The sequence below is a fragment of the Silurus aristotelis genome (assembly GCF_946808225.1).
Source record: "Silurus aristotelis genome assembly, chromosome: 12".
NCBI classification, from domain to species: Eukaryota; Metazoa; Chordata; class Actinopteri; order Siluriformes; family Siluridae; genus Silurus; species Silurus aristotelis.
The window spans coordinates 10,970,628-10,998,056 of record NC_139585.1 but is presented as its reverse complement, the minus strand read 5'-3'; the positions used below and the strand labels follow the sequence as shown (position 1 = coordinate 10,998,056).

The 27,429-nt window shown below is 37.5% G+C and overlaps 1 protein-coding gene across 1 annotated transcript; it reads right to left on the bottom strand.

Moving 5' to 3' along the window:
- Positions 1–1,564: 1,564 nt before the first annotated feature.
- myo15b (myosin XVB) lies at positions 1,565–27,417 on the bottom strand. The gene is made up of 43 exons (XM_083557041.1): positions 27,278–27,417; positions 26,331–26,393; positions 26,182–26,239; positions 25,972–26,096; positions 25,736–25,831; positions 23,941–24,176; positions 22,695–22,864; positions 22,497–22,569; positions 20,892–21,065; positions 20,579–20,697; positions 20,405–20,475; positions 20,146–20,224; positions 19,140–19,172; positions 18,934–19,035; positions 18,337–18,455; positions 18,055–18,258; positions 17,894–17,972; positions 17,579–17,686; positions 17,240–17,405; positions 17,032–17,122; positions 16,285–16,534; positions 16,039–16,154; positions 15,890–15,949; positions 15,499–15,574; positions 15,284–15,402; positions 15,065–15,183; positions 14,157–14,298; positions 13,424–13,535; positions 12,963–13,269; positions 12,370–12,433; positions 12,198–12,270; positions 12,029–12,105; positions 11,860–11,936; positions 10,809–10,939; positions 10,588–10,682; positions 6,451–6,528; positions 6,238–6,334; positions 5,813–5,961; positions 4,009–4,133; positions 3,758–3,891; positions 2,440–2,573; positions 2,216–2,353; positions 1,565–2,094 (listed from the first exon to the last, which is right to left on the bottom strand). The coding sequence occupies exons 2-43, from the start codon at positions 26,331–26,333 to the stop codon at positions 2,026–2,028; spliced, it is 4,848 nt and encodes a 1,615-aa protein (XP_083413167.1). The 5' UTR covers positions 26,334–26,393; positions 27,278–27,417; the 3' UTR covers positions 1,565–2,025.
- Between the last annotated feature and the right edge of the window lie 12 nt (positions 27,418–27,429).

The window sequence follows — 27,429 nt, the reverse complement described above, 5'->3', positions numbered from 1 at the left end:
TAATAAGATAAAATTCAGCACAACTCTGAGATTCAAATTTTAGTTGTCACATAGATAGATAGATAGATAGCTAGATAGCTAGATAGATAGATAGATAGATAGATAGATAGATAGATAGATAGATAGATACAACTTTATTGTCATTGCATAGTACAGGTACACAGCAATAAAATGCAGTTTGGCACCTACCAGAAGTGCAAAATGTAGCAGTCGTGCAAAATTGCAGATAACTATCTAGCATATTTACAGTGCAGATAACTATCTAGCATATTTACAGCAAGTGGTATATATGAAAGTATATACAGTGAATAAATATAAAGGCTATTACAGTGCAGAGATGTAGGTCCCCTGGTGGTCTAGTGGTTAAGATGCAGCGCTCCCACCGCTGCGACCCGGGTTCGATTCCCGGTCAGGGAACCATCCCCAGCCACTCTTAGTGCCGGTCCCAAGCCCGGATAAATTGGGGAGGGTTGCGTTAGGAAGGGCATCCAGCGTAAAACATGTGCCAAATCAAACGTGCGGAGGATCCGCTGTGGCGACCCCTAACGGGAGAAGCCGAAAAGAAAGTTTTACAGTGCAGAGATGTGTGGACATTAAGGAGTACAGTGAATAAATATAAAAGCGTACAGTGAATAAATGTAAAGGTTCAGAAATGGTTCTGTATATACTGTATATATAAATATATACACGTTATGTACGTTATATACACAAATGAATGTGAAATGTTGGGCAGAATATACAGTAATGATAAAGATACATATAGATAAAAAAGTGCAGATGTAATGAGGAGTAAAAAAGATATACTATGTAGTATGTACATGTATTGTACAGAGGTTATTTACAGTCTTTTGTTTGTGTTTGTTTTGTAGTAATTTAGCGGTATAGTGTAGAGTTCAGTAGTGTGATGGTGGATGGAAAAAAGCTGTCCCTGAACCTGCTGGTTCTGGTGCGTAAGTTCCTGTATCTCCTTCTTGATGGAAGAAGGTTAAACAGTTTATGACTGGGATGTGAAGAGTCCTTGATAATGTTGTGAGCTCTGCGCAGACATCTGCTGTGGTGAAGGTGTTCAATGGCAGGTAGTTGGGTGCCAGTGATGCGTTGGGCAGTTTTGACCACCCTTTGCAGTGCTTTACGTTCACACACAGTTGAGCCTCCGTACCATACAGTGATGGAGTTGGTCAGGATGCTCTCAATGATGCAGCGGTAAAAACACGTGAAATATCCCCGGGGACAGATGAGATTTCTTGAGACTTCTCAAGAAGTACAGGTGTTGTTGTGCTTTTTTTTTTACCAGAGCTGACGTGTTCTGCTGCCAGGACAGATCCTCAGAGATGTGAACTCCCAGGAACTTAAAGCTGGAGACTCGCTCTACCTCGGTTCCATTGATGTTGACTGGTAGATGTCTCCCGCTGTTGGATTTCCGGAAGTCCACAATGAGCTCTTTGGTCTTCGTGGCGTTGAGGGTCAGGTTGTTGAACATATGTTCATACCGTGAAATGTAGTGAAATGATTCATTTATGCAGCACGAAGATGTGTAAAAATTCCACAAAGACACAAGTACGTACATCACCAGTATATACATTTATTTATTTATTTATTTATTTATTTATTTATTTATTTATTTATTTTCAGTGTTGAAGACATAAATAGACATATCAAGGAGGTATATATTTTTTATTTTGTTCTCAGAATAATGAAATCTAAAATAAGGGCTTTACACTTGCCTTTATTTTTTTTCTGTAAATAATTAAACAAAAACACACCTTTATATAAAACATTTAGTTTAGTACATTTAAAATTCATTCAAATTTGGGACATTTCAGGTTGGTGAGAAAGTTTTTAGAATAAAAGACATAAATGAAAGTAATCACAGGCCAGATTGCTATTCGTGTTTTTCAATGAACTTTTTTGCAGATGCTCACAATATGTTTTAAAGTTAATATGTTTTAAACATTAGTAATAACTTTTTAGATACTTCATCCAGGCAACACGCTGCATTCTGCGCAGAACGGTGTACTAAAATGTTCATGTGCGATTCCTGGAAGGTCTCATTAGGTCCATGATTATAGCAATGATGTGGCAAAGCTCCCTTGCCTGTGTGGATCAGAAAACAAAATAATCACAAAACTTAGAGATCTCTTTTTCAAATACAAACAATAGCATCATGTTTTAGTCCATGTAGTGTGTGTATGAGACTTTTCTTCTGATTTTGTACCTGTTTCAGATAAATTGTGATGGTGTTACCACGTGATGGGTCACCATAGCTGATCTCTGCCGCTGGCACTTTTTCTTTCTTGGGAGTGACAGAGCGCAAGGACTGCACTTCTTCCAGTGCAATGGTTAAGACTGGCTTCTACAAATAAACCAGAAAAAAATGGCGGTACTTTTTGTTGAACAGTCTAACTGCATAGCTCAATATCAGATTATTGGTATTTCTACCTGTGATTGGGGGTGAAGAATGTTGATTCTTTCATGGTTGACTGCCACCACACAGGGTGATGGACATCCTTTGTGGCTGACTTTCTGAGCCATGAATATGTTTGAGCCAAAGAGGTTCAGTGAACTGAGAGTTTCTGAGTAAAAATAGAAAAAGATGATTTTTAGATGATTTTCAGTACATTACCACTGTATTGGCATTGCATATCATTCTAATGCTGTAATTATACTATTATGCTACTACAGGACTTTTAAAAGCAACCAAAGCAGCATAGTCTGCAAACAGTTCCCTGTTAAAATGTCAAGAGGAGTTACTATTCCTTTAATATAATAAAAAATAAAAATCGACTTTTCAAGCCCAAGGTACCTTACAAATGTGATTGTAGCACAGAGCAGTGAAGAGCAGCTGCCATGCAATTCACTGAGGTCTGAATGTTCTAGAAAATAGCCTTAATTCAGCCATCGCTCCTATAGATCACCCTCTTTTGATATCCTAGCCAATAATGTCTACTTTAGCTATGAAACTCTATTAGATTAGATTAGATTAGATTAAACTTTATTGTCATTACACATGTACAAGTACAAGGCAACAAAATGCAGTTTGGGTCTAACTAGTGTGCAATATCAGCAAGTGCAGGATATACAGTTTTTACATGATTTACATAAGTTAAATAGAATGGTAATATAGGAATATAAACAGTAATTTACAGATGTATATGTACTATGAATATAATATACAGATGAATATATATGTACTGTGAACATGATATACAGATGCCTATTACTATACACAGAAATATCTGTGTGTGATTGGTTGTCTGGATACCGACGCTGTAGCCAATCGGGTGTGCTTCTCCACCTATGTAATGCATATTGTGACTCAACTAGCCAGGTGCCCTCTGTGCACCCATTACACATATTTTTGGTCATGTTTCTGCCTATTTACTACCACATGTATAGATCTAGGGTCATCATTCTGATTACTCAATGATTACTCATTACTTTGTGACTGAACATGAGCAGCATCAGTGCAGCACATCAACCTGTATACATTCTGTTCACATGAATAAACTCTCGCAATCTTCCTCCAGTTGTCATGGCTGAAATGCTTTATATGAATGTGTTTGTAGATGAGGTAAGTCAAGCTAATGTGGGTCAGATTTGAACTTTTAAGTATTTGCCCTGGGCTGACATGCCGTTCATTCAGCCTTCTATTAACTTAACCCAGCAACATGTTGGCCCACAGATGGACCCCTATAACATAAATATATATTGTATATATTTATACTGCTATATATGCGATTGTATAAAATTCACTTACTGATGAGGCGTGTTTTAGCTTCAGTAGACTTGACATTTGCAATGAGAGAAAACTGTCTCAGTGTAGCACTGTGCAGATTTTGATCATTGGCACTAATGCCATCCAGAAGAGGGACGTACTGCTTGAGCTCTTGCCTAACAGAGTTAGAAAAAATCTCATGTCAGTGTACAATACATGACCCAGAGGAATTCATGCAGTTTTAATTCTTGAGATAAGTGAGTCGATATATAATCTCTGTTACAGGATCTTACGGTGTAGGCTTTTGATCGAATCCCAGAGCGAGGTGCTGAAGTGCAGCCAACTCTGCCACCTGCTGCTGAAGTATGGAGCTGTTACCAGGCGGGAGCAGTTTCCCACTCAGATAATCAGCCACGATCTAAAAGAAACACCAGCTCAGTGATCTGTACGTCTTTATAACAACAACAGTTACAGCACGGATTAACAATTTGCATCCCCTGGTTTTGTGTAAAAAAAGTTCAATCAACTCATTATTTTATTAGTGATGTAGAATGTCTATCTGGAATTCACGATCGGAAGTGTTGATTCTCCCCATAAATAGTTTTCATATTTGTTTTTTGTAGTTTCTGTGTAACAAAACAAGTTGTTATTGTTGATTAACTTCAAGAAAGAAAGAAAAGTTGGAATGAGTTCAGATTTTTTCCTATATTTCATGGACTTTACCCAAATGGAAATATCATAAAAAAACATACAATTTGATTTTTTTAAATAATAATTCTAAGTATTTGCAACCCGCTTTGAACAGAATACAAAATAATAGAAAATAATCAACTTCAGGGTGATAACATTTGACAGGATCGTGCTTAGGGAATACATTATCCAACGTTATCCAACATCCACTCCACCTTCACATTTGTGTCACATGTCACTGATCAATCACACCTGTTCTTGTCACGTTTTGCACCGGTGCATCGGCATAAAAGTGTTGCATTGTTTGAAAAAGTGTGCATTGTATATAAGTTGGAATTTGTATTGCGGTGCATCGTTTTGACCATATTTGTTTTTGGTAAAAATCTATTTATATTTGATATTTAGTGAATGCGCTATAATCTTTACTATTTAGAAAGTGACCAATAATTTGTGACCAGTATTTTATATGTAGATTGTTTTCTCCTCTCTTAACTATTTCTCAAACGCGTTCTCTCAGCACCACTGCTGCTACGTGAATATGATGCATCACAACACTACAGAGAACTGAGGCTTGTCCTGAGAGACACATAAAATACAGATTAACATGGCAGAGGTAGAGCTGCATCTTCCAGTAGACAGAACAGGGAAAAAAAATCTCAGGTTTTTTTTTTTATTTTTTTTTATATTTGTTATTTTTTTGCACTACAAAGGCCTGTTTGTGAAAGGGCCAAGTCAAAAATGTATCTGTCTATACCATAGTGAATTGCATAGCATCATATTATTTCCATTGCATCGTATTGCAATAAAAATCTCAATATGTTGAATCAAATAAAAATCGGATCGGACTCCGTTGTAATAGGGGTGAATCGAATCGCTTCGCATCTGTAGCTATAGTTATATGCATCTTAAATGTATCGTATCAACAGTGACTCTATTTTACACTTTTATTTTACATACATGTTAAATGTATTGCAGTCCTATTTACCTTCCCCATGTGTTTAACTACATAATATACAATGCATGTTAAATAAAATGTATGGCTTTTTGAATGCAACGTTAAAACAATCTGAGCTGCAAGCATTTCACTAAGAGTGGTTAATGGGATCAGTCAGGCATTTCCCTTAAAATGAACTGAGCTGAAAATGTGTTAAAAAAAAAGCTATCAATCTGCGTACGAATGCTTTAACTTCTAATGTAAGAAAGATAAAGACAAAGATTCTCTGAAAGAGAAATCAGTAAAACCTTTCAGAGAGATTGCCCATAAAGCATACCACAATATTGGTTCACTTTGTTCAGCTTATTTGTTTTAGTTCATTCAAGTTGAGGTAGACATTTGACTCAATTACTTACAATTCCACAGAAAAAAATCAATGAAATGCAGTATTGTGACTGTGAATCTGACAGTACCAGATGGTAATGAAACTCGATGTAGAGTTCGTTCTCAAAATGCAAGGGATGTTTCCAGGCAAGCCGACAGAACGAGAGCGAGATTGAGCCATCATCCAGCAGGAAGTCAAACACATACTCATCTGGGTGAATGGGACGCACTTGTCCATCTAAAAGGAAAAGAAGCGTGTGTGTGTGTGTGTGTGTGTGTGTGTGTGTGAGAGAGAGAGTTGATGACAACAGAAGATGAAAAAAAACATTTGAAAGAGAGAATTTCTTAAGATTGCCTTAATAGAAGGTTTCACATAGAGAGTTGTGGTGATTACAGGGATTGCTGTATCTCTGTGGAGTGATTGTCGGCTCATATAAGACTCTGTGTGACTACTTTCTGGCTAGAAATGTAAATGCAGGGGAGAGAGGAGAGGGAATTTGAGAGGCGTATTTACCCTGTCCCCGGGTGGCCAGGAGGGAGAATTCGTCCACCTCAGCGGGATTATTCACACCCATCTCTGTGCAAATATCTTTCACAACCTCATTCGCCACCTGAACACGCACAAACACAACATTTTTGTATCATTGCTTTTTGGAATGGAACTTTTCCTTAGCGAGTATCATAATGTCATAGGATATAAAAATAAATGAAATGTTTTGCTGCATACACTGAAGCTGCGGACTTTGCATGGGAACTCCACTTCACCCGGTAGTAGAATTGGCAACCGTCGAGTGCACCGACCTGTCTACAGAGACAAAATACACACACACACACACACACACACACACACACACACACACACACACACACACACACACACACACATATCTACATGTACATCACTTGTCTTTGTCTTTGCATTACCATGAGTTATTACAAAAATCTATTTGAAATCTAGTGTTAGATGAGCTCACCTTGAGTGTTATGTGTGGCGGCCTGGAAAAACTTTTCACACGGTTACCATTCTGACATTAATGCTATTCGATACTTTGTTTCCTGACCTCAGTTTATTTCTCTTCTGCATGTATATCAGTCAGCAGTAAGGGTGCATTTTAACTACAATATATGGTAAAGACCACCACCACCACCACCACCACCACCACCACCACCACCACTCACATTATATAAAAACAACTATTATTTATTGATACAATTTTCTTTGAAAGGTGTAATATACTATTTTAACAAGTAACATGAAAAGGTATGTAGAAACGATGAATAAATAACAATTCTATTGTTATTTATTTATGTATAATTGTATAATTGTATAATTTTAAGCTATGACCTAGTCACAAGTTGATTGCACTTAGAAACCCCATTTGAAAACCCGCCTTGCAGTCCAGGAGGCTTGTTTCTGTTTCTGTTTGATGTGCCTCTTGTCAGTCATTTTATAGACATTTTATAGACATTTCCTAACACCCCTTTTATTCCACCCCATCTCACTCTCAAATCAGCAAGTGATCAGTGCAGTCCAGTAATTCTCCTGCGAGCGAAACACAAATCACTCTGGGCTTCACAAGAACTCAACAAACAAAACAAACAAATAAAACCCCAGTCTTCTTCTTCTTCTTCTTCTTCTTTCGGCTGTTCCCATTAGGGGTCGCCACAGCGGATCATCCGTCTCCATACCACCCTGTCCTCTACATCCACCTCTTTCACACCAACTACCTGCATGTCTTCCCTCACTACATCCATGAACCTCCTCCTTGGCCTTCCTCTTTTTCTCCTACCTGGTGGCTCCATCCTCAGCATTCTTCTACCAATATAATTCATGTCCCTTCTCTGCACATGTCCAAACCATCTCAATCTCGCCTCCCTCACCTTGTCACTAAAACATACCTCCACCTCTCCAGGCTCTTCTCGACCTGCACCCTACTCTCACCACAAATCACAGTATCATCCGCAAACATCATAGTCCAGGGAGACTCCTGTCTGACCTTGTCCTTCAACCTGTCCATCACCACTGCAAACAGGAAAGGGCTCAGGGCCGATCCTTGATGCAGTCCAACCTTTACCACACTTCACTGCCGTCACACTGTCCTCATACATGTCCTGCACCACCCTTACATACTTCTCTGACACACCTGACTTCCTCATACAATACCACAACTCTTCTCTTGGCACTCTGTCGTACGCGTTCTCTAAATCCACAAACACACAATGCAACTCCTTCTGTCCTTCTCTATACTTCTCCATCAACATCCTCAAAGCAAATAATGCATCTGTGGTGCTCTTCCTCGGCATAAAACCATACTGTTGCTCACAGATGGCCACCTCTTCTCTCACCCTGGCTTCCACTACTCTTTCCCATAACTTCATGGTGTGACTGATCAACTTAATTCCCCTGTAGTTACTGCAGGTCTGCACATCTCCCTTATGCTTAAAGATCGGTACCAGCACACTCCTTCTCCATTCCTCAGGCATCTTTTCACCTTCCAAAATCCTGTTAAACAATCTGATTAAAAACTCCACTGCCATCTCTCCTAAACATCTCCACGCTTCTACAGGTATGTCATCTGGTCCAACCGACTTTCCACTCTTCATCCTCTTAATCGCTGCTCTCACTTCCTCCTTACTAATCCTATCTACATCCTGCTTCACCAACTCCACATCATCCAACCTTCTCTCTCTCTGATTTTCCAGTACATCCTTCCCACTTCTGTTTTGCCAACCTCTTTCTCCTTATGCTCTCCTGCACTTCCTCATTCCACCACCACGTCTCCTTGTCTTGCTTTCTATTTCCAGATGTCACACCAAGTACTTTTATAGCTGCCTCCCTCATCACTCCTGCAGTAGTTGCCCAATCATCCAGCACCTCTTCACCACCACCAAGCCCCTGTCTGACCTCTTCCCTGAACCTCACACTACACTCTTCCTCCTTCAGTTTCCACCATCTTATTCTTCTTTCAGTCCTCACTCTTCTCCTCTTCTATTTCTCCTCCAAAACCATCTTACAGACCACCATCCGATGCTGTCTAGCTACACTGTCCCCTGCCAACACCTTACAGTCTCCAATCTCCTTCAGGTTGCATCTCCTGCATAGAACATAGTCCACCTGTGTGCATCTTCCTCCACTCTTATAAGTCACCCTATGATACTCCTTCTCCTTAAAATAAGTGTTCACCACTGCCATTTCCATCCTTTAAGCAAAATCTACCACCATCTGCCCTTCCACATTCCTCTCCTTAAAACCATACCTACCCCTCACCTCCTCATCACCTCTGTTCCCTTCACCTACATGCCCATTAAAGTCTGCCCCAATCACCAATCGTTCTTTCCTAGGTACACCATCTACCACTTCATCCAATTCACTCCAGAATCTTTCCTTCTCCTCCATCTCACAGCCAACTTGTGGAGCATAGGCACTGATGACATTTATCATCATCCCTTCAACTTCCACCTTCACGATCATCACCCTATCAGAAACTCTCTTCACCTCCACTACACTCTTACTGTACTCTTCCTTCAGAATCACCCCTACACCATTTCTCTTTCCATCCACACCATGATAAAACAGTTTAAACCCACCTCCAATGTTCCTGGCCTTACTCCCTTTCCACTTGGTCTCCTAAACACACAGCATATCTACCTTTCTCCTCTCCATCATATCAGCTATCTCTCTCCCTTTACCCGTCATAGTACCAACATTTAAAGTACCAACTCGAATCTCCACTCTCCTACACTGCTCCTTTCCCTGCCGTCTCTGTAGACGTCTTTCTCCTCTCCTTCTCCTCCTTCGGCCAACAGTAGCCCAATTTCCACCGGTTCTCTGTCGGCTAACGATACCTGTGGCGGTCGTTGTTAACCCGGGCCTCGACCGATCCGGTATGAAAATCTCATTTGTTATCCGCATCTTTGATTTGGCACATGTTTTACGATGGATGCCCTTCCGAACGCAACCCTCCCCATTTACCCGGGCTTGGGACCGGCACTAAGAGTGCACTGGCTTGTGCATCCATAATGGCTGGGTTAAATAAAACCCCAGTAAAACCAGAAAAAAACCCTTGCAGTACTTTTCCAGTGATGGAGTAATTTATTATTGTTAAAGGTGATAAAGCTAGATGTAGAATTAGCAGTGTTGTTCCAGCACAAATATGTCAACTCAATCTTTATAAATCTGTGAATTGTTTGACTGGTTAGCTTAATGTGAAACGTAAATCCTTTTTTTTTCCATTACAAAGTATAAAAGACTAAAACTACACTTGGAACATCCTCATTAATCATTATGAGCACAGCTTTGCATGCTTATTAAGTTGTAAATTGGCTTTTAAACTTGACTAAGTGTGATATTATTTTTTTACTAGTTAAACATATATTTTTGGGGGTGGAAATTTGTTAACATGGGGGCAAATAGGGTCATGTGCAAAGTATAAAAATAAATGATTAAAATCATGTCCTCCTTCAGTTTAATGTTTTGACTTTTTTGACAAAACTTTTGTAATTCACCATCAAACATGTTAAGTGTGTCTTTGTTCTGGAAAGGTAGGAAAAGTGGTAGCCCAGTGGTTAAGGCTATGGGTTACTGGTATATATATATATATATATATATATATATATATATATATATATATATATATATATATATATATATATATATATATATATATATATATATAAAACCGCACAAAGAAATTCAGTCTTTGCAAATTCAGTCTTTGCATATTCCACATAGTTTTTTTTTTTGGGATACATTTCTGTTTTTGTAATATAAAGACGATTCCACAGTAACATTCAAATGGTTTTCCCAGACCGCCTCACATTAAAGGAGTACAAATTGCAATATGCTTAGATAATTAAAACTTACCAAAATGGCTTCCATCTCCAAATTAGAAGGAATATATCTGCGTCCTCCATAGGTGACTGAATGCTTGAGATTATCCTCACATGCTTTAGCCTTCTCTAAACACACACAACACATTCATGCAAATAACAAGAACTTGATCGTCACTGTTTCTGAACAGATTTGACTGTACTGTTAGTAGTGATCTGCATGATTAAGCAGGCCATGTGAGGTGAGCGCTGTACCTCGGTACGGATTGTTGGAGTCCCGACTGCACCTATGTAGATGGCGCATCACGTACGGAAGTAATGTCGAGGAACATGGGAAAAAGCCAGTGATCAGGTTTAGCAAAAGCCAGCCACGTGCACAGCTCTCCCTGTGTAGACAAAGAACAAATATGGCTTGATCTGCGGTTCAGACACAAACTGAGCATGTATGATGGTACAGTATACCTGAATAGGGCAAGGACTACTGATCATGTTATACCTATTTTACAATGCTTACGTTGGCTTTTTGGCAAGTTTTGGGAGATCAAACAAAATCCGAATAAATAATTTGCTTTTTCTCTTTTTACTCATTTACACTACATAGGAGATAGGGCTTTCTCTGCTTATGCTCCTTAACTAAATAATTCTCTTCTTACTGACATCAGACATCCAAACATATTACGTATTTTCAAATTTTTGTATTATATATACTTTTTAAGGTTTATTATATACTTGACTGCTGAATTATTTATATATGTTCATTTTAGGATTTGTATTTTAAAATTGTCTTTTCTCATGTAAAGAGCCTTGAAAGGCCCCTTTGAAATGTTCTATATAAAAATAAAGATTATTATTATTATTATTATTATTATTAATTATTATTATTATTATTATTATTATTATTATTATTATTATCATAGTAAAAGCTCAGCAGCACAACAAACATGGCGGACATGGGGCATTGGGGTGCTATTCTAAGCTTAATGCAGTTTTAGGTTTCAGATTTTATTTTATTATAAAAACATTTTTTAAGTATACCATTTAAAGAACTTCCCACATCCACTCTTTTGACTAAGCAAAGATTAAGTTAGTAAATATTCCATAAATCTTATGTGTGTCAAGTCAGCTACTAATCTGCAGTAGAAATGTCCTAATCTGGAGCAAAATTACAATAAAATATATATGACTGCAATAAACTAAGGAACTAAAATCAGTCCTAAAATGCTGCTGAGGTTCACCTTGGATTTCTGCAATTGAATTCAGGCTTGTTTTTTATAACCAACTAATAAAATATTCAAATTTCACTCACTTGTGTGGATTGTTGGAGGTCTGTTTGATGATCTGGCAGTAAAGCTCATCCCGGAGAAACTCCTTCTCTTTTCCAAGCTGCGGAATCACATCACACAATCAGTCTGATTTCCGAATTCTCACAGGAACGAAGTATATGTACACAAAGGATTAAATGAGAAAAGCGTCACCTGTAGAATTAGACTGGCACATTTGTCTTCCGTCTGCTCCTTCCTTAAAGGCTGGTCATTCATAAACTGCATCACGTCTGCACACAAGGAAGCAGAAACAGTAATGAATTTTTCAGTTGTCAAACCTACATGGGTAAATATGTTTTTATTTTCGTGTGGGTTCACTTACGCATGAAAGACTGGACACCCAGAACACTGAGATCGTTGTCTGAAAACAGGATTAGAGACTCGCTGATAGGCTCCTGAAGGGAGAAAATTAATGGAGAGTAAATGGTTGAGTAATTTGTTGCAGTATTTTAAGCGTTCTAACATTGTTAAATGTGCATGAAAACAATACATACTGCTGTGTATTGCACCATCTGTTCAAGCTCTCTAAGTCCACTGGGTTGGCCTCTCTCATTTGACCTAACAGAAGGAGAGAGGTTTTTCGATCATTATTTATAGTTGAAGAATGTAGCCCCTGTGACATTTTATCACAGGTTTATATTATTGCGACCATCCCAGACACAGAAAATAGCATGGCAGATGTTTGTGTATAATCTAAAACTACTGAAAAACAAATTTATAAAGCAAAAAAAAAAGAGTAAGGTATAGTCACAAGGATATGGTGATATTTTCTGGGTAGTTTATTTACAGAATCCTGGGTGCCTGTGAATTGTAAATGTCTGAAAGGGGTTTTTTTTTTTTTTTACACTAAGTGAATCTTGAGTTTTATGGTTTATTGGTAATGTTAGATTTTTTTTTTTGCTTAATATATAATGTAACCAGATCTTGTTTCACATGATGTTCCACAGCAAGATCTGTAATTTAATTGTAATTGACTAATTCATCTTTACAAATTGCATTTGTTAGTCAATAAATCACTTTTTTATTGATTATTTTGCAGGAAACTAATCATCTTTGGATGCCAAAGAATTAATTTAAAAGTATTAACCTCAGAACAGCCTCTCTGAAGTACTTCTGGGCAAACTCAGTCATGTGGTACTGTTGGGGGTCTATCTCTGAACTGCGGACTGACCCCACCTCAACACTGCGCTCACTGGCTACTGACTCCACACTCATACTGTTGGGGGTCGAGTGTCCATCAGGGGCCACCGAGGAGGTGCGAGACCTCCTTATGCTTTTTTTCCACTCGATCTGACGTTCCATTGACATGCTATGGTAGTCTGGAGGTGCAGAAGGCTGAGTGAAATCAGCTGGGAAAAGACCAGATCGGCCTCTGGCCGAGCCAAATTTCCATCCTGTAGAGATGACAAAATGACAAAAAGCACAGGTTGACTTATGTGGTTCTAATGCCATCCAATGTAATAAAGTGCCATAGTAATAACTCTATTTCTTCAGTCAAGTTGATGACTGTAAGCACGATGTTCATCTAAAAGGAAACAAAGAACTCACCATCCTGGAGGTCATCCATTTGCAGCAGTTTGATGACATCACCTTTTTGGAAACTAAGCAGGCTCTTGTCATCTGTCACATAGCTCTTGAGCGCAACAACATACTCGGAACCCTGAAAAGAGACAGATAAAGCAGTCGATTAACGTTATATGTGTGTTCTCTTCAAGCTTGTGAATATGATAAGCTATAAGTTAGGGGGTTAAAGAGTGTTAAAAGGGGTCCAATTAACCCCTTTTTTGTGTTTGAATTCCCTATGTAACACTATACAGTGCACTATTCAGTGTGCAGCTTTTTTTCTTCAGTGTTGTCCTAATTCTCAGTAGAGATATTTTATACAATAAGGAGTGTGTTATAGTTGTTTATAGTACAATTGTAACGTGCACACATGTACCATAAAATGCAGAGCAATTCCATTCAGGTTGAACTTTTAATGTCAGGATCAATTTCAAAGTGTAATAGCATGTGTTTAGATGTAATAAATGTGTAATATTTAATTAAAACGTGTTTCCAAAACCACATCCAGAGTTTTTCTGATCTTGTGCAGATACTCTTCCACAGTTCATAGATTCTTACATACATGTGTATGACTGTATGTGAATTTTCTCATATGCAAAATAAATGCTGCATTGTACATTGATTTGAATCATGAGAATATAATAGTTAATGAAGTTTATCAGAAGTATTATACAGGTATCTTAACAGTGTCTTAAGAAGAAGTATGTGCAATGAACACCTTGGTCAGCTCGCTGAGGAAAAGGCGCACTACACGAGCAATTTGAGGAGCTTGCGGAGAATGTAGCCGCAGCTCATCGCTTTTCAAGTTGATTGAAACGGTCTCGGCACCCTTCTGCTCCACAGACAATATTTCTGCATAGCTGCATGAATCACAAAACACAATATATATATTTATGTTGATATAAAACGTAACTGGTCAAGCACACAGCAATCCACCAATCAGTTTTGAACTTGTTTTGATTAGCGCTTGGTGGTATCTACTGTAGCACCAACATACAGATCAACATCAGGTCAACAGTTAAGTTTATTTCTATTGCGCTTTTCACAACAGACATTGTCTCAAAGCAGCTTTACAGATTTTAAGAGTTAAGGTGAATGGTGTGCATTAATCCCTGATGAGCAGCCGTGGCGACTGTGGCAAGGAAAAACTCCCTTAGATGTTATGAGGTAGAAACCTTGAGAGGATCCAGACTCAAAAGGGGAACCCATTCTCATTTGGGTGACATCAAGACTGTGATAAATTTTTAGAACAACAAGCAGAACATTTTAAAAGGAATAAATGGCGGAAGAAACTCCTGACTCGAACTACAACACCCGTGGCCTTAAATTAGTTGAAAAAAAGATTTTGGGCTCATGATAATTTGATTAGATATCAATCAGTGTTTGACTCATTAATATCAGTCAATTAATAGATAGTTGTGCCGGGAGTAACATTAGAATCTTTTCACAAAAACTGAGTTGTTTAAGCAGTAAGAGTCTTGGGACATAAATGACAATAGGAACATTATAGCCGTAACAAAATCATAGTAAATTGTAATATCTAGTGTATCTTGACTATCACTCAAGTACATAGTTTGTGTACTTTGTCCACCCATATATATTTATATATTACTTGATCTTATGTACCTGTAACTCTGGAGCAGTTTGAGGTGTTTTGGGTTTATGCCTGATGCCCTGACTATTCTCAGCATTTTGATGCCCCGATGAGAAACACCAACAATCTGAGTATCGCCTCCATTTCCACCCTGCCACAAAAAGACACACACAAAGACACACAGTTAGATATTCGGTCATAAATTGTGTTTGCTGACAGATGTTCATTTGAAAAGATAAGTATGTATTTACCTTCACAGGGAAGAGACGTGTAAAATAATTTGCCCAGTTGTCTCTGGCTGCCATGACAACCCTCTTCTTCATGGAGTCATCCGGCACAGTGCTGATGTTCGTTCCGACATGGAAGCGTGCTGTTCATGACGGAGAAGCAATCAGACACAGAGCAGGATCAGCTGAACAACCTTAGTATGATTACAGCAGCCTGAAGAATGGCTAGGAATACTTACCGAGCAAATCTTTCATTTTGCGGCGCTCTTCACGTGAAATTCGCAGACAGGCATCTGAGTAGGTATCTTTCATAATCTAGGGTTTATAAAAATGGAGATAAAAACATTTTTTTTTGCATCTAGTTTGTAGAAACAAGTACATACACAGTATGTACAGAGTGAAAAAGTTTGCATCCTCTGTGTTTTGTATTAAAAAAATTTTAGTCTCCAGATGTGATTTGAAAATGGTGGCATACAATATTTTATAGTCACAGCTGGCTTATAGTCAACTTAAACAGCAATATGCACTATTCAACCTTTTAATTTTGGCCCAGGGAGACACAAAGTCTATTAGTCTACAGTCCTTTACTTTCTAGTTAGGTTACTTTAGGTCATTACTTTTGCTACTAACCTGCTCACACAGCAAATTCAGGATGTATGGGTGCGTGAACTTCTCTCTAGGGTAGAACAACTGGATAAAAGAAAATGTGCATCATATGAGACACTTAAGAAAACCAGATTATCACTAATTTTGAAAGTAATCCATCTTTTTAAACAGACCTCTTTTCGCAAGAAGAGTTTCCCAGGCATGTGTGAATAAGAGAAGTAGACACTGGCTGAAAATTTGTGTAGCTGAGAGCGAACACTCTCTTCATTGGCCATTCTCTGAAGCTGATCTAAGCAGAGGAGATATGAACATAATTGCATGAAACATATATATTTTATAATGAATTAGTTTATTTTTATTTGTGTCTTATTTGTCATATCAAATCAAAGCTGAAAATAAATAAACAGGATTCAAATCACTTAGTCCAGGAGCGGCCATTGGAGGCGGGTCAGGAATGGTATTTGGGAGAATAGGAGCAGGTTCTGATGGAGGAATGGGAGGGGCTTGAGAGCGCTGGGAGCCAAAGAGGTCAGCTAAAGAGCGCTGCTTCTGTTTCATGTTGTTGGAAATAGAACGAGGACCAGGTTTTTTAGCCTGAGATGAAGGTGGTGGAGGAGGAGGAGGAAACAGCGGCTCTTTTTTTTGCGCTGGAGGAGGAACCCATTGTTTCTGTCACAAACATCGATAAGAGAACGTTAGGAACATAAACACTTGTATGGTTAACCTCTATTTAGGTCTATTTTTATTATGTATAGGCATGTGGTGTATAGGCAATCCTTTCTCATAGAAAATATGATCTAATATGGTTATAAATTGCTTATATCTTTTTATTTCTTATTTGTTTATAAAGTTTATAAAGTCATAGTCAAATATATACAAATACACAGACCAAATTTTTAAGGGTGTCAATTATTTTGTCATGTTTTCGGAAATAAATACTATTACTTATTTAATTAGAAATTCTTCATTCTTTCTGCTTTCTTTTTCTTCTTATTATAGTATGAGCCTAGTTTTATTTATTAAAGGCTGCCAAGATTTCTGGTTTTGGATTCGACTTAAATTTAATAAACTAAAATTTTTAGATATCATTTTAAAATAAGGTTGTTTGTTTTTCTAATCCATGCATTAAGATAAGATCAGTGTGAGTTAATCTTGAGTATTTTTACCTTCGGTGAAGAACCTGGTCCTTTACCTCTGAGAATAGCCAGTGCCTCCTCTTTTGGGTCGCTCTTTTTCACAAAGTGCTTGGCAGAAATTCTAAAAAGTATAAATTCCAGCCACACCATTACTTTTACTAAACCCTGTTACCTCATTCATTTCTGAGAAGTGATAAAATATGAAATTGTCTCGTGCAAATAACTGCAAAGAACATACCTGACAGGTTCAAAAGCCTTGGGCTCCGGAGGAGGCCGGTTCTGGTACTGCCGGATAATATCCCGAATATTGCTGCTGGGTTCTGGTTTTGAAGGTGACAATGGAGGGGATTCAGGCTCCACTTTCGGTGACTCTGGTGGTTTACTAGGTTCTGGAAGTGGCTTCACTTCAGTACACAGCAAAGAAAGATTACTCTTTTATAATGTTATTTGTTTTGCTAAAATGCATTAATTACAAGTGCACAAAATGACATGGTGTTACATTACAATAAAGAAAATGCTATATAAGTAAACACAACCTGAACATTTATTTATTTTTTTTCGCAAAAGTTTCGCTCACCTTCTTGCTTTAACGGAGATAGATCTAAGGCCTGTATGGTTGGTGGAGATGCATAGATAAGTGGTTTAGCGACCTTCGGTTGGGGCTTTGATTTAGCTTCCTGGGTTCCTTTGTTAGGAAATACAGTAATGTAAAGTCAATGAGTATAATTGAGAGAAGAAATTTGTATATTTTACACACACACACACACACACACACACACACACACACACACACACATACATACATATATATATATATATATATATATATATGTATATATATATATATATATATATATATAATACCAAAAGAGAAGAACTATGAAAACCTCACCAATCTTCTGAAAGAAGGCCCTCTTCTCATAAAAGGATTCTGGCCTCTGCGCTATGGCAGTGTTGCCTTCTGTTGTAGGCTTTTGTAGAAAAGTTGAACATTAGGAATTTACACAGAATTACAGTTATGTAAAAGCAGACAATACATACAGGAAAACCTACTTGCTCTACCACTGGGATGCTATGCTGCACAGGTGGATTGTTGGGTTTAGGTGCTGTGGTATGAATGGGCTCTTCTTTAGGGATGGTGCTCTGTGAACTCTGTGGTTGAGGACTCTGCTGCTGTTGTTGTTTGAGCTGTTTTTGCAGCTGCTCCTGCTGCTGTTGTTGGGACAGTGTAATTGCCTGCAAGGTCATCTGCTGGGCCTTTAAAGAAGTTCATAATGTGATTAATTGAGTTACTGCTTTGCCAACAAAGGCTAGATGGAGATAGTGTTTTCTCACCATGAGTAACGCTTGTTGGTTGATGAAAGTTTGCTGCTGTTCAGCGAGCTGCTGGGGGGTGAGGGTTGCAGCGCTGGTGGGCATTGCGGATTGTGGCATTGCACCTGGCATCATCATAGCTATGGGAAACAAGGTATGTGAACTTGGGCACTAGGAATACTGCTGATCACACTTCAAGTATCATGTCTGGCCTCAAGTCAAGTAGTGCTGCTACTTAATGAATGAAATCTCCTTTTTTTTTATTTATTTTTTTTTATTACAATTAAAAACACCACATTTCTGCTCACTATATAATTTCATTAGGAACCAACAGCAACTGCTACCAAATATGAATGAACATCTTCCAAGCCACCAAAACCTTTCCCTTTCAGTGAATGATCTTTTCTGGAAAACGTAAATGTATTCACGGTTGGTATGACTTGCCTTTAGAGGTATATGCCGTTTACAGCTAACATTTCTTTACCATGTGTCCCCTTTATCCTTAGAAATGGTGGTCAAAACAGTAATTCCTACAGCTAAACAATTAATGTTGGTATCTCTAATGTATTTTCTGCATTCTGTAAATACTTTAGTGAAAGCAAGTAAAGAAAGCCACACCTGGCATAGGTGGCATCATAGGCATTTGTGCAACTCCACCCATCATGTTTGGCATCATTGGTGTGGCTGCATAAGCTGGCATGGCTGGATTCATGGCCATTCCTAAAAAAAAAAAAATATGACAAAATATAGCATGTAATGACTATTGAATGCCCTATTAAGCACAAAACTGTTTAAAATTTCTTTGTGAAACGCAATTTACTCACCCATATTATAAGCTGGCATTGACATTGGAACACCTGTAAAATAAAGAAAATCATTGTTTGAAAACATGTACCATGTTTAATGTTTTGTGCTCCTTTCTCAATGATTTTGTTCTGTGTCAAAATTAAATAAATGTATAAAATGTGTAAAAAACTAACAATAAATAAAGAAAAGTTAAGAAACCTGATTTAATAAAAAGATCTAGAAAAGATGTATAAATCTTAAAGATTTTACATGGCCCACAATAAAAAAATTATACATTATTTCACTTAATAAGTAGCAATACACCTGTTAACTGCATTCATAATGAATTGTTAATGAACACTAATTATCATACTTTCATGCCTTATTCACATCTCTATTCATGCTTTAAATCACTGGTTCCCAACCACCACTAGGGGTCGCTAAATAAAAAAAGTAATTAACATTACATTTACAATGCTAAATATTTAAACAGCACGCTAAATAATATTTTTTGTTTATAAAAAGTTGTGTTTCCACTGATGTATGTTTTTAGTTTTTAGAATACAAAACAATAAATACAGTAATAGATTAATCCTCTGATTAAATTATATTCATGTTTATAGACTTTAATTTGCCCCTGTTGTTTGTTCGTTAGTTAAATAGCAGAGCCTGAAAATAAAGTCTGTCCTTGTGAACCTTTGCATGCTGTTACACGTTTTTAAGATAATAAGTGAAATTGATAGTTTGATATTTACATTAACAGATTGAAATATCAATGCTGCTCTTATTTGTTCATCAGGTTTAGGAAAAAAATGGAACCTGTTGTTGCGAAAAAACATCATTTATAGTTGCCAGTTGCAGCTAATTGTTTGCAATCTGTTTTTGCATTTTTTAAAATCATATACCAGTGACGGTCACGTTAAATAAAATGTGCTTGCTGGTGTGTATGAATTGAATTTTCAATGTAAACATTGGGGTCTTCTGAAAAAACATTGCAAACCACTACTTTAAATCAGTATGATACATTGGTTAGATTAAGTATACCTGTTCCACTATACATGCTAGGGTGCATCCCTCCTCCTCCCCTCATCCTGCGATTCAGCATGGCCGTTCGCTCAAAGTCCTAAAGCCCACACAGCAACTAATCAGTACGCTCAGTTAGCAAAAATTAAAAGCACTGTTTGCAATTTTTAAATAAAAAGCACATGTTATCACAAAGCTCTATATTGCTTGCAAAACAGTTCAGCACTAACTGTGTCAATCTGCTAATTTAGAAAATCAAACACAAAAAAACAGCACTGACTGGAGGTCCCTGATCCAGCACAGGATCAAAAAGGTCATCCACATAGGAATCCATCTTAGGGGCTTGGGGTCCTAAAAGGATCAATAGAAATGAGATATTCAATACAAAGGAAAGAAATGATTGAATGTTAAGTTTATTCTTTAAATTTTTATAGCATTTATGCAATTATCCTACCCTCAGATGTGCTGTATTGACCATAATTTCCCCACTGAGCAGCTTCAGAAGGAGGCAGGCCAGGAGCCTGCATGGAGGGGGCCGGGGGGATAAAGTCATCCAACTCAGAGGCCATCATCCTGGTATTAAATGTTCATGAAGAACATTCCAACATAACCAACCCATAGCACCAATTTACAGAACACATGTAATATCTCAATACCGGACTGGACAGCATTTTAAATATGCTGTCCATGGAGTTTTTCTACAGTCTAAATATGACCATTAAAATAAATACTTTACACACTAATGGCTGAATTTAAATATAACATACCCGTCACCCATGTCACTAAAAAGATAATCAGGATGTGCAGATGTTTGTCCTAATGGAACTTCAGTCTCAGCACAAGCCAGCAGGTCCATCACATACTCACAGCCATTTAGATCAGACCAGCTCTCACCAGCTAGCAGAGACACAGACCAGCCCCGCTGAAGCTCAGGCACACCTCTGAAGAAAAACCTGAATTAGAATTTTTTGTCTCAAGTTTAATTTCTAATTTCTAGTTTACCCCTAAAATTCTATAGTTTCACTGCAGTTTTATTTATTTCACAAATAAAATTTCACAGGTATATTTTAATAATGCTTTAGGTTTACATGGTGGTGCAGTAGGGAGCTTTGTTACCTCACAGCTCCAAGATCAACGATTCAATACTCAACTGGGTTTAATGTCTCGGTGAAGTTTTGCATACCGGCTTGGGTATTTTTTCCAGGTACTACATTTTGCTTACACCAAATATTAACCATTAGAAGGCACCCATTTATTTTAATGAATCTACCCATGCGCAGGTGTCATACGGTGTCAATTTAAAAACAGCTGTAATTGAAAGAGTTTGGTTATCAAAACCAAGCACAAAAGCAGCTCATGCCAGAGGAGATCAACCATCATAAGTCAGTGGACAAGTAGAGGGACTTAGTCAAAAAACAAACAAGATACCATGCACCACTCTGAATGACCTAAAGAGATCTACAGCTAAAATTTAAGCAGCAGGGGGAGGGTGAAGCTGAGGTGAATCTTACAAGATAACACCAAATATACTGCCAAAGCTACGGGGTGAATCAAAACGAACGGCACAATAAATCTGATTTAGAATTTTTGTAAAAAAGTGTTTAAAATGTCCTTTTTATACTGTAAAAAAAAAGGGCAAAAATACCAGGATCCAGATAAGCAAAACTGATCTGAGACATACCCCAGAAGCCTTAAAGCTCTAATAGCAAGGTGGTTCTACATATTTCTATGGGTGTGAATACTTATGAACACTTTAATTTTATTACATTTTGGAAAATATATACTGTATATTTTGCAGCTTAAATGTCAGATGTATCCCTATTTAATACTTGTACTCTCTATATTGTCTCACATTGTTTGTATTGTCTCGTATAGTCAGTTTTGTCTTGTCTTGTCTGTTTTGTCTTGTTTAGTACAAGCTAAATGTGTGGTGTTATTTATGTCTGTACTTTTAAGAGTCACTAATGGCTAGAACAAAAATTTCTTGTGTGTCAACACACTTAAAAATCTAAATCTGTATAATTGAACAGCTAAAATTCTAGTTATGTCCAGCTCAGTTCCAGGATGTAACCCTACAACATTTGGGAATTATTAGGGGTGAATGTTTATGCAAGTCACTGTAGGTTTAAAATAATAAATTACCGTTGTCTGTGACTATACAGAACGTCATAGCCAGTAGCATTTGTCTTTACATTGTAAAACACACAAAAGATAAATGGTAAAATGACCTACAATATATGTATTTACATAATATATTTTCATATATGTTCACATATATGAATATACCTGGAGTACATATGCATATATGTTCTATAACAATGTGTTGCAGCACAACAAAACCTAAATATTTTTGTAATCGTAGTTCTACTGACCTAAAGCTCATGAGCCAGGATGCCAGTTGTTCTCCTGTGGTCCAGGATTCAACTTCTGCTGTTAGCTTCTCCTCTGAGGAAAAAAAAAAAATTAAACGAATGCAAGCGCTGATCATGCGTTCCCCGTTCCTCGTAATTGTTTCACAATTCATCATTTTGTTTAATTTTTAATGGGAAGATCCTCGTGGGTTGACTAACCATTGAAGGTGTTCACTTCAACAACCATCTTCCCCTTTCTCTGATTGGCAGTCCATTCGAGCTGAGTAGGTGGGTGTTGTCTACAGGCAGGAGGTGGCAGTTCGAGAGATGTGAGAAGCTTATGCTGACACAGAGAACGATATTCACCTGGGCCCTGGTCTGACACATACCTGGGAGATACAGGAGAATTTGTCATTAGACTGGAAATGATGTGATAATGGGAGAATACATTTATTTACCAACATAAATTGAGATTCAAAGCTGATCATTCAAAAGATTTCAAACATCCTGTATTACCCATTTAATATCACAGCAATTTTGAGTTCTCATTTATGAATGGTGAAAGGTGGTTTAAATTAGATCACCAATTTATATCAGTACTAACAGGTCAGCTGTGTTAGATGTAAAAACACCCTCTTTCCCAGAACACAATATGGTCTATAACCATGGCTGCCATGGACCAAATTTACTGGAATACACAAACTCTATCACATTCATACTTTTACCCATGCACACTTGTTGCCAGTCACATCCAGCACATAAACAGGATTAAGCAACACTCAGTGTGTTTCAAATTATTAATCCTTTAAATAAGATTATTGATATTTTGGCTTTATCTTGATTGCTGTCGAGCTTTTGGATGCTGGATCTGCCCGGTTTGTGTGGTTTGTTTATCAATTGATTTGTTGCCTGTTATTTGTTTATGACTTTTTGCATTTGCATCCATTTCAACCTAGCTTTCTTGACAAATGTGCTGCTTCCATAGAAACTTTTACAGGGACTTGTATCACAGAAGCACCTCGTACTTGATTTATAATAATGAACAGATTAAAAACCATACACAATATACAGTACAGTATAATACAGTATAATCACCTGGAGAAAGCTACAGTTTTAAGAGTCAGTTTAATACAAAATAAAAATAAATAACCATTTTACCAGGAACAAATATGGAATTAATGGAATCCCTCTAATTGGGCACTAATGGCTCATACATCATATTTGTCATACAGTCACTTACACAGGCTAAAATAAATTATATTAAATATTTGTAATATGAATAGCATCATGAGAGCAGAGCAATAAAAAAGTTTTAAATACCAATATCTTGGTCTATGTTTAAATAGACATGTTTAAAAGTCATTAACTGGCAGTATATCAGCTATTACTAACAAGAAATATTACTAACATTTAAAGGCATCCTGAAAACTACCAGTTCAATACTAAATGGTGTTGGTGCACCTACTTGAGCAGAGCTTTATCCTGTGAAGGGGACGGTGTGAAGGCACTGAGACAGGACGCCAGGAGAAACCAGCCTCTTTGTGAGCCTTCCTCACCCTCACAACCCCAAATGTGATAGGCTAGCTGAGCCAGGATCTCATCCCTGAGTGAAGATCTGCTCTGGCCTTTCTCCACTATGTAATTCCCCAACATCTGCTCCTGCCATACTGTCATCTCTGAGTCTCCACAGAAGCGGATAATCTAGAAAGAAGGAAAAAAGACAGCTGTGATTCAGGAGCTATTAATGTATGAGAGGGGGAAGTGGTAGATCGGTGGATAATGTGTTGGACATGGAATTGGAAGGTAGTGAGTTGAAATTGTGGCACCACCAAATTTATTTTGGAAAAGAGAGTGTCTCCCAAATGCTGTAAATGATTTTAATTAGAATGCAGAGCACATGTTTTAGTGTGTGGTTGGAAGACACATCCTTGTTATTTTCATGATAGCACAGGTGCAGGATGTAATCATGCAAGCAGCTGTGTATTGCTAAAATGTGTGCTGCTATGATACACAATCATATCAGCTTCTCTGTTGCGCTTTAAAAAAAACTGTGTGCTGTGGACTCAACAAAGTGACTTTTTTATCATTATATATTTCATTTAGAGTTCACTTAAGAACATCTATGAAGTAGAAATTGTGTTCTGCACATTATAATATGCTTAATTACAGTCTCATCATTTTTATTGCCATCAAACAATTGAAATTTTTGATATTTTTAATCTTTGTGGAACTTATTTTCCTGGTTGCCCGCAGGTACAAATGCAAATCCAAATAACGGTTTTAATAAAACAAGATGAACTTGGAGGCAAACTGTTAAAAGACGACATAGAAGGTGCTAAAATAAGACATAATTATGTGTTGTGTTATATGTACCTAATAAAAACAATATACAATGTTGGCCCTGTACATGTACTTAAGTAAAAGTAAACATTACCACTACCTGTTTTGGTGTAATGCTTGTAACTCGACCTCACATCATATTAATATATTAATACAAAATAATTTTGAATGTTGTTATCTAATAAATGTATCCACCATATAGAACACAAGCAGAGAAAAGATGATGATGATCAGGTGATCAGGAATGTCTCTGTTCTCAGTCATGTTTACATCGCCGAATCCCTCCGTCTCATCCACGTTAACCCCATATTTCTTGTTGTCTTCTGCCCTGCTCATTGTGAGCTTCGTAATCTAGACTACGTTTGTGGTGCGTGAGAGCCAGGAAATGATCACGTCACCAAATAGAAGTAAAGTAACTAAAGTAACAAGCCTGGTTTGAAAATGTAAGAAGTATATAATACAGATATCCGTGTTTAAAATGAAATAAGTGAAAGTGAACAGTTGTCTGAAAAATAAATAGTGAAGTAAAGTACTGATACCAGAAAACTCTACTTACATCTGGAAGCAAGAATTGCAGGACTTACATTAAGTTTTGCATTGCGATTTACTTTGTGTTAGTGTAAAGATGCACTCTCCAAACACAGTAACAAAAGTATGATTTTTGCCCCAAGGTGGATTCTAAAATAGCACTGCACATGCAGATATTGTCATTTCAGATATATTACTTTTCAAATAAAATAAAACAATTCTAAACTGGGTGGCTACAGTGATAAAAAAACATGCTTTCACAATATTCTCTTTAAACAGCACAATGCTGACCTTAAAATGTTGGATTGGTCATAGAATCAAACAAATACAGAAAATTAATAACTGTGTGATGATTCTTAGTACAGTTTTTGCTGCATGGTCTCTTTACTAACCAGTTTGTATATCTCCAGAGCTAAGCGGGCATCCCCTGGCTCCAGAGAGGTGAGGGGTCTCTGCAGGGACTGACCCTGAGACTGGCACCATCCATCCTACAACAGAGTGAAGTATGAACCATTATTTCCTGATCTACATAACAGTTATTAAAAATATTAAAATAGGTACAAATGTACATGTACACATAAAATATATGAATACACACGCTTAAAATATATTTCTGTAGACATTATACCTTAAGAACTGTTCCGGCATATCGAGAGAATGGATAGTTGTCGATATCAGGAGGCAGGGAAAGGCGATGCTCGGCCTTGACCTGTGGAGGAGCTACCTCTGTGACCCCTGACACCTGTGGACGCCCTATTAAAGACAATGAGAAAAAAAAGCACTGATAATGGACAAAGAAATGTAGCCCACCCATTAATAACACATTCATAAATTGTACCTGCTGCGCTACGCAATCGAGCTGAAAGATCAGCTGGGATCTCCAGCAATCCCACATCCTAAAACATAAAATAATATAAACAAATCGAACATGGCAAGACCCAAAAAGAAAGAAAGAAGACGTAGAGCTGAAAAGAAAAGAGTTCATACCATCCCTGAATAGATAGACTTTGATTGGACCACCTGTTTCGCTCTGGTTCTCTTGTTATGTTCCTGTAACATCAAAGCAAAGCCAGTATCATACTATAGCAAATAAACACTCAAAGGCTTTGTCATGTAAGAAATCCTTTTATTCTAGTCGTGCTTCATCTTTTCATCTGTTTGTGTAAAACACGCTCTGTCAGGTTCGTTTTCCTACAGTACGCTCCACTAGGCTATTCTTGGAAACAGCTTCTTTTATATACCTGGATCATTCTTGCCCCACCCCAAACATCTAAGTCACATGGTGCAAAGGTCCACAGGACTAACCCTAAGTAATTTACCTAATCTTTAGGTATTACTGTATGAGAACATCACAAAGAAAAAGATAAATCGATATAATGTTTCACCAATGTGATGTTTTTCAATGAAATGTACAAAAGAAATGCAAAAGATTGAGCAATTCCCAAGATTTACACTCTCCAGATGTGACTCCTTGCAATATATTCTTAACACTAACTCACAATTATCCTGAACAAATTAGCATCACAATCAAAAAACATTACTCCACTGATCTCAGTAACAACAATAAAATTCAACAATAAAAATCCATGTTATATCATGTAGTGAAATAGGACCCAGCCCAATCTAACACTCTAAAGTGATTAGAAATGACAAGCCACGCGAAAGAAACAAACACAGATCTAACACTTCATCCTTGCTTGAGGTTATTTTAGCTATTCATTTTAGAAAATGGCATTTTAGTCATGATCTGATGACGAAATATGTGTGTATGTGTAGAATTATGCCGTAGATAAGTTCAAATCACAACATGTCCATCTCCAACTCTTCTTTCACTTGCTCGCTGTTTACATGAATCTCAAATTACGTGGACATGTAATTGATTATTAACTGGATAAAGTTAATATAAAGTCTAAAAGAGATGAAACACAACATACCTAAAGAAATGGGGTGACACAAGAAGCTGCCAATCGAGAAGAACTCTTAATAGACACACGTAAATTCATGTAAAAAAGAAAGGGTTTGAAGTCCAAACAGCAGAGGAGTGTTACCAGGTGTGCGTGAGTTAAAGCGAAAGGTAGGGAGAGTG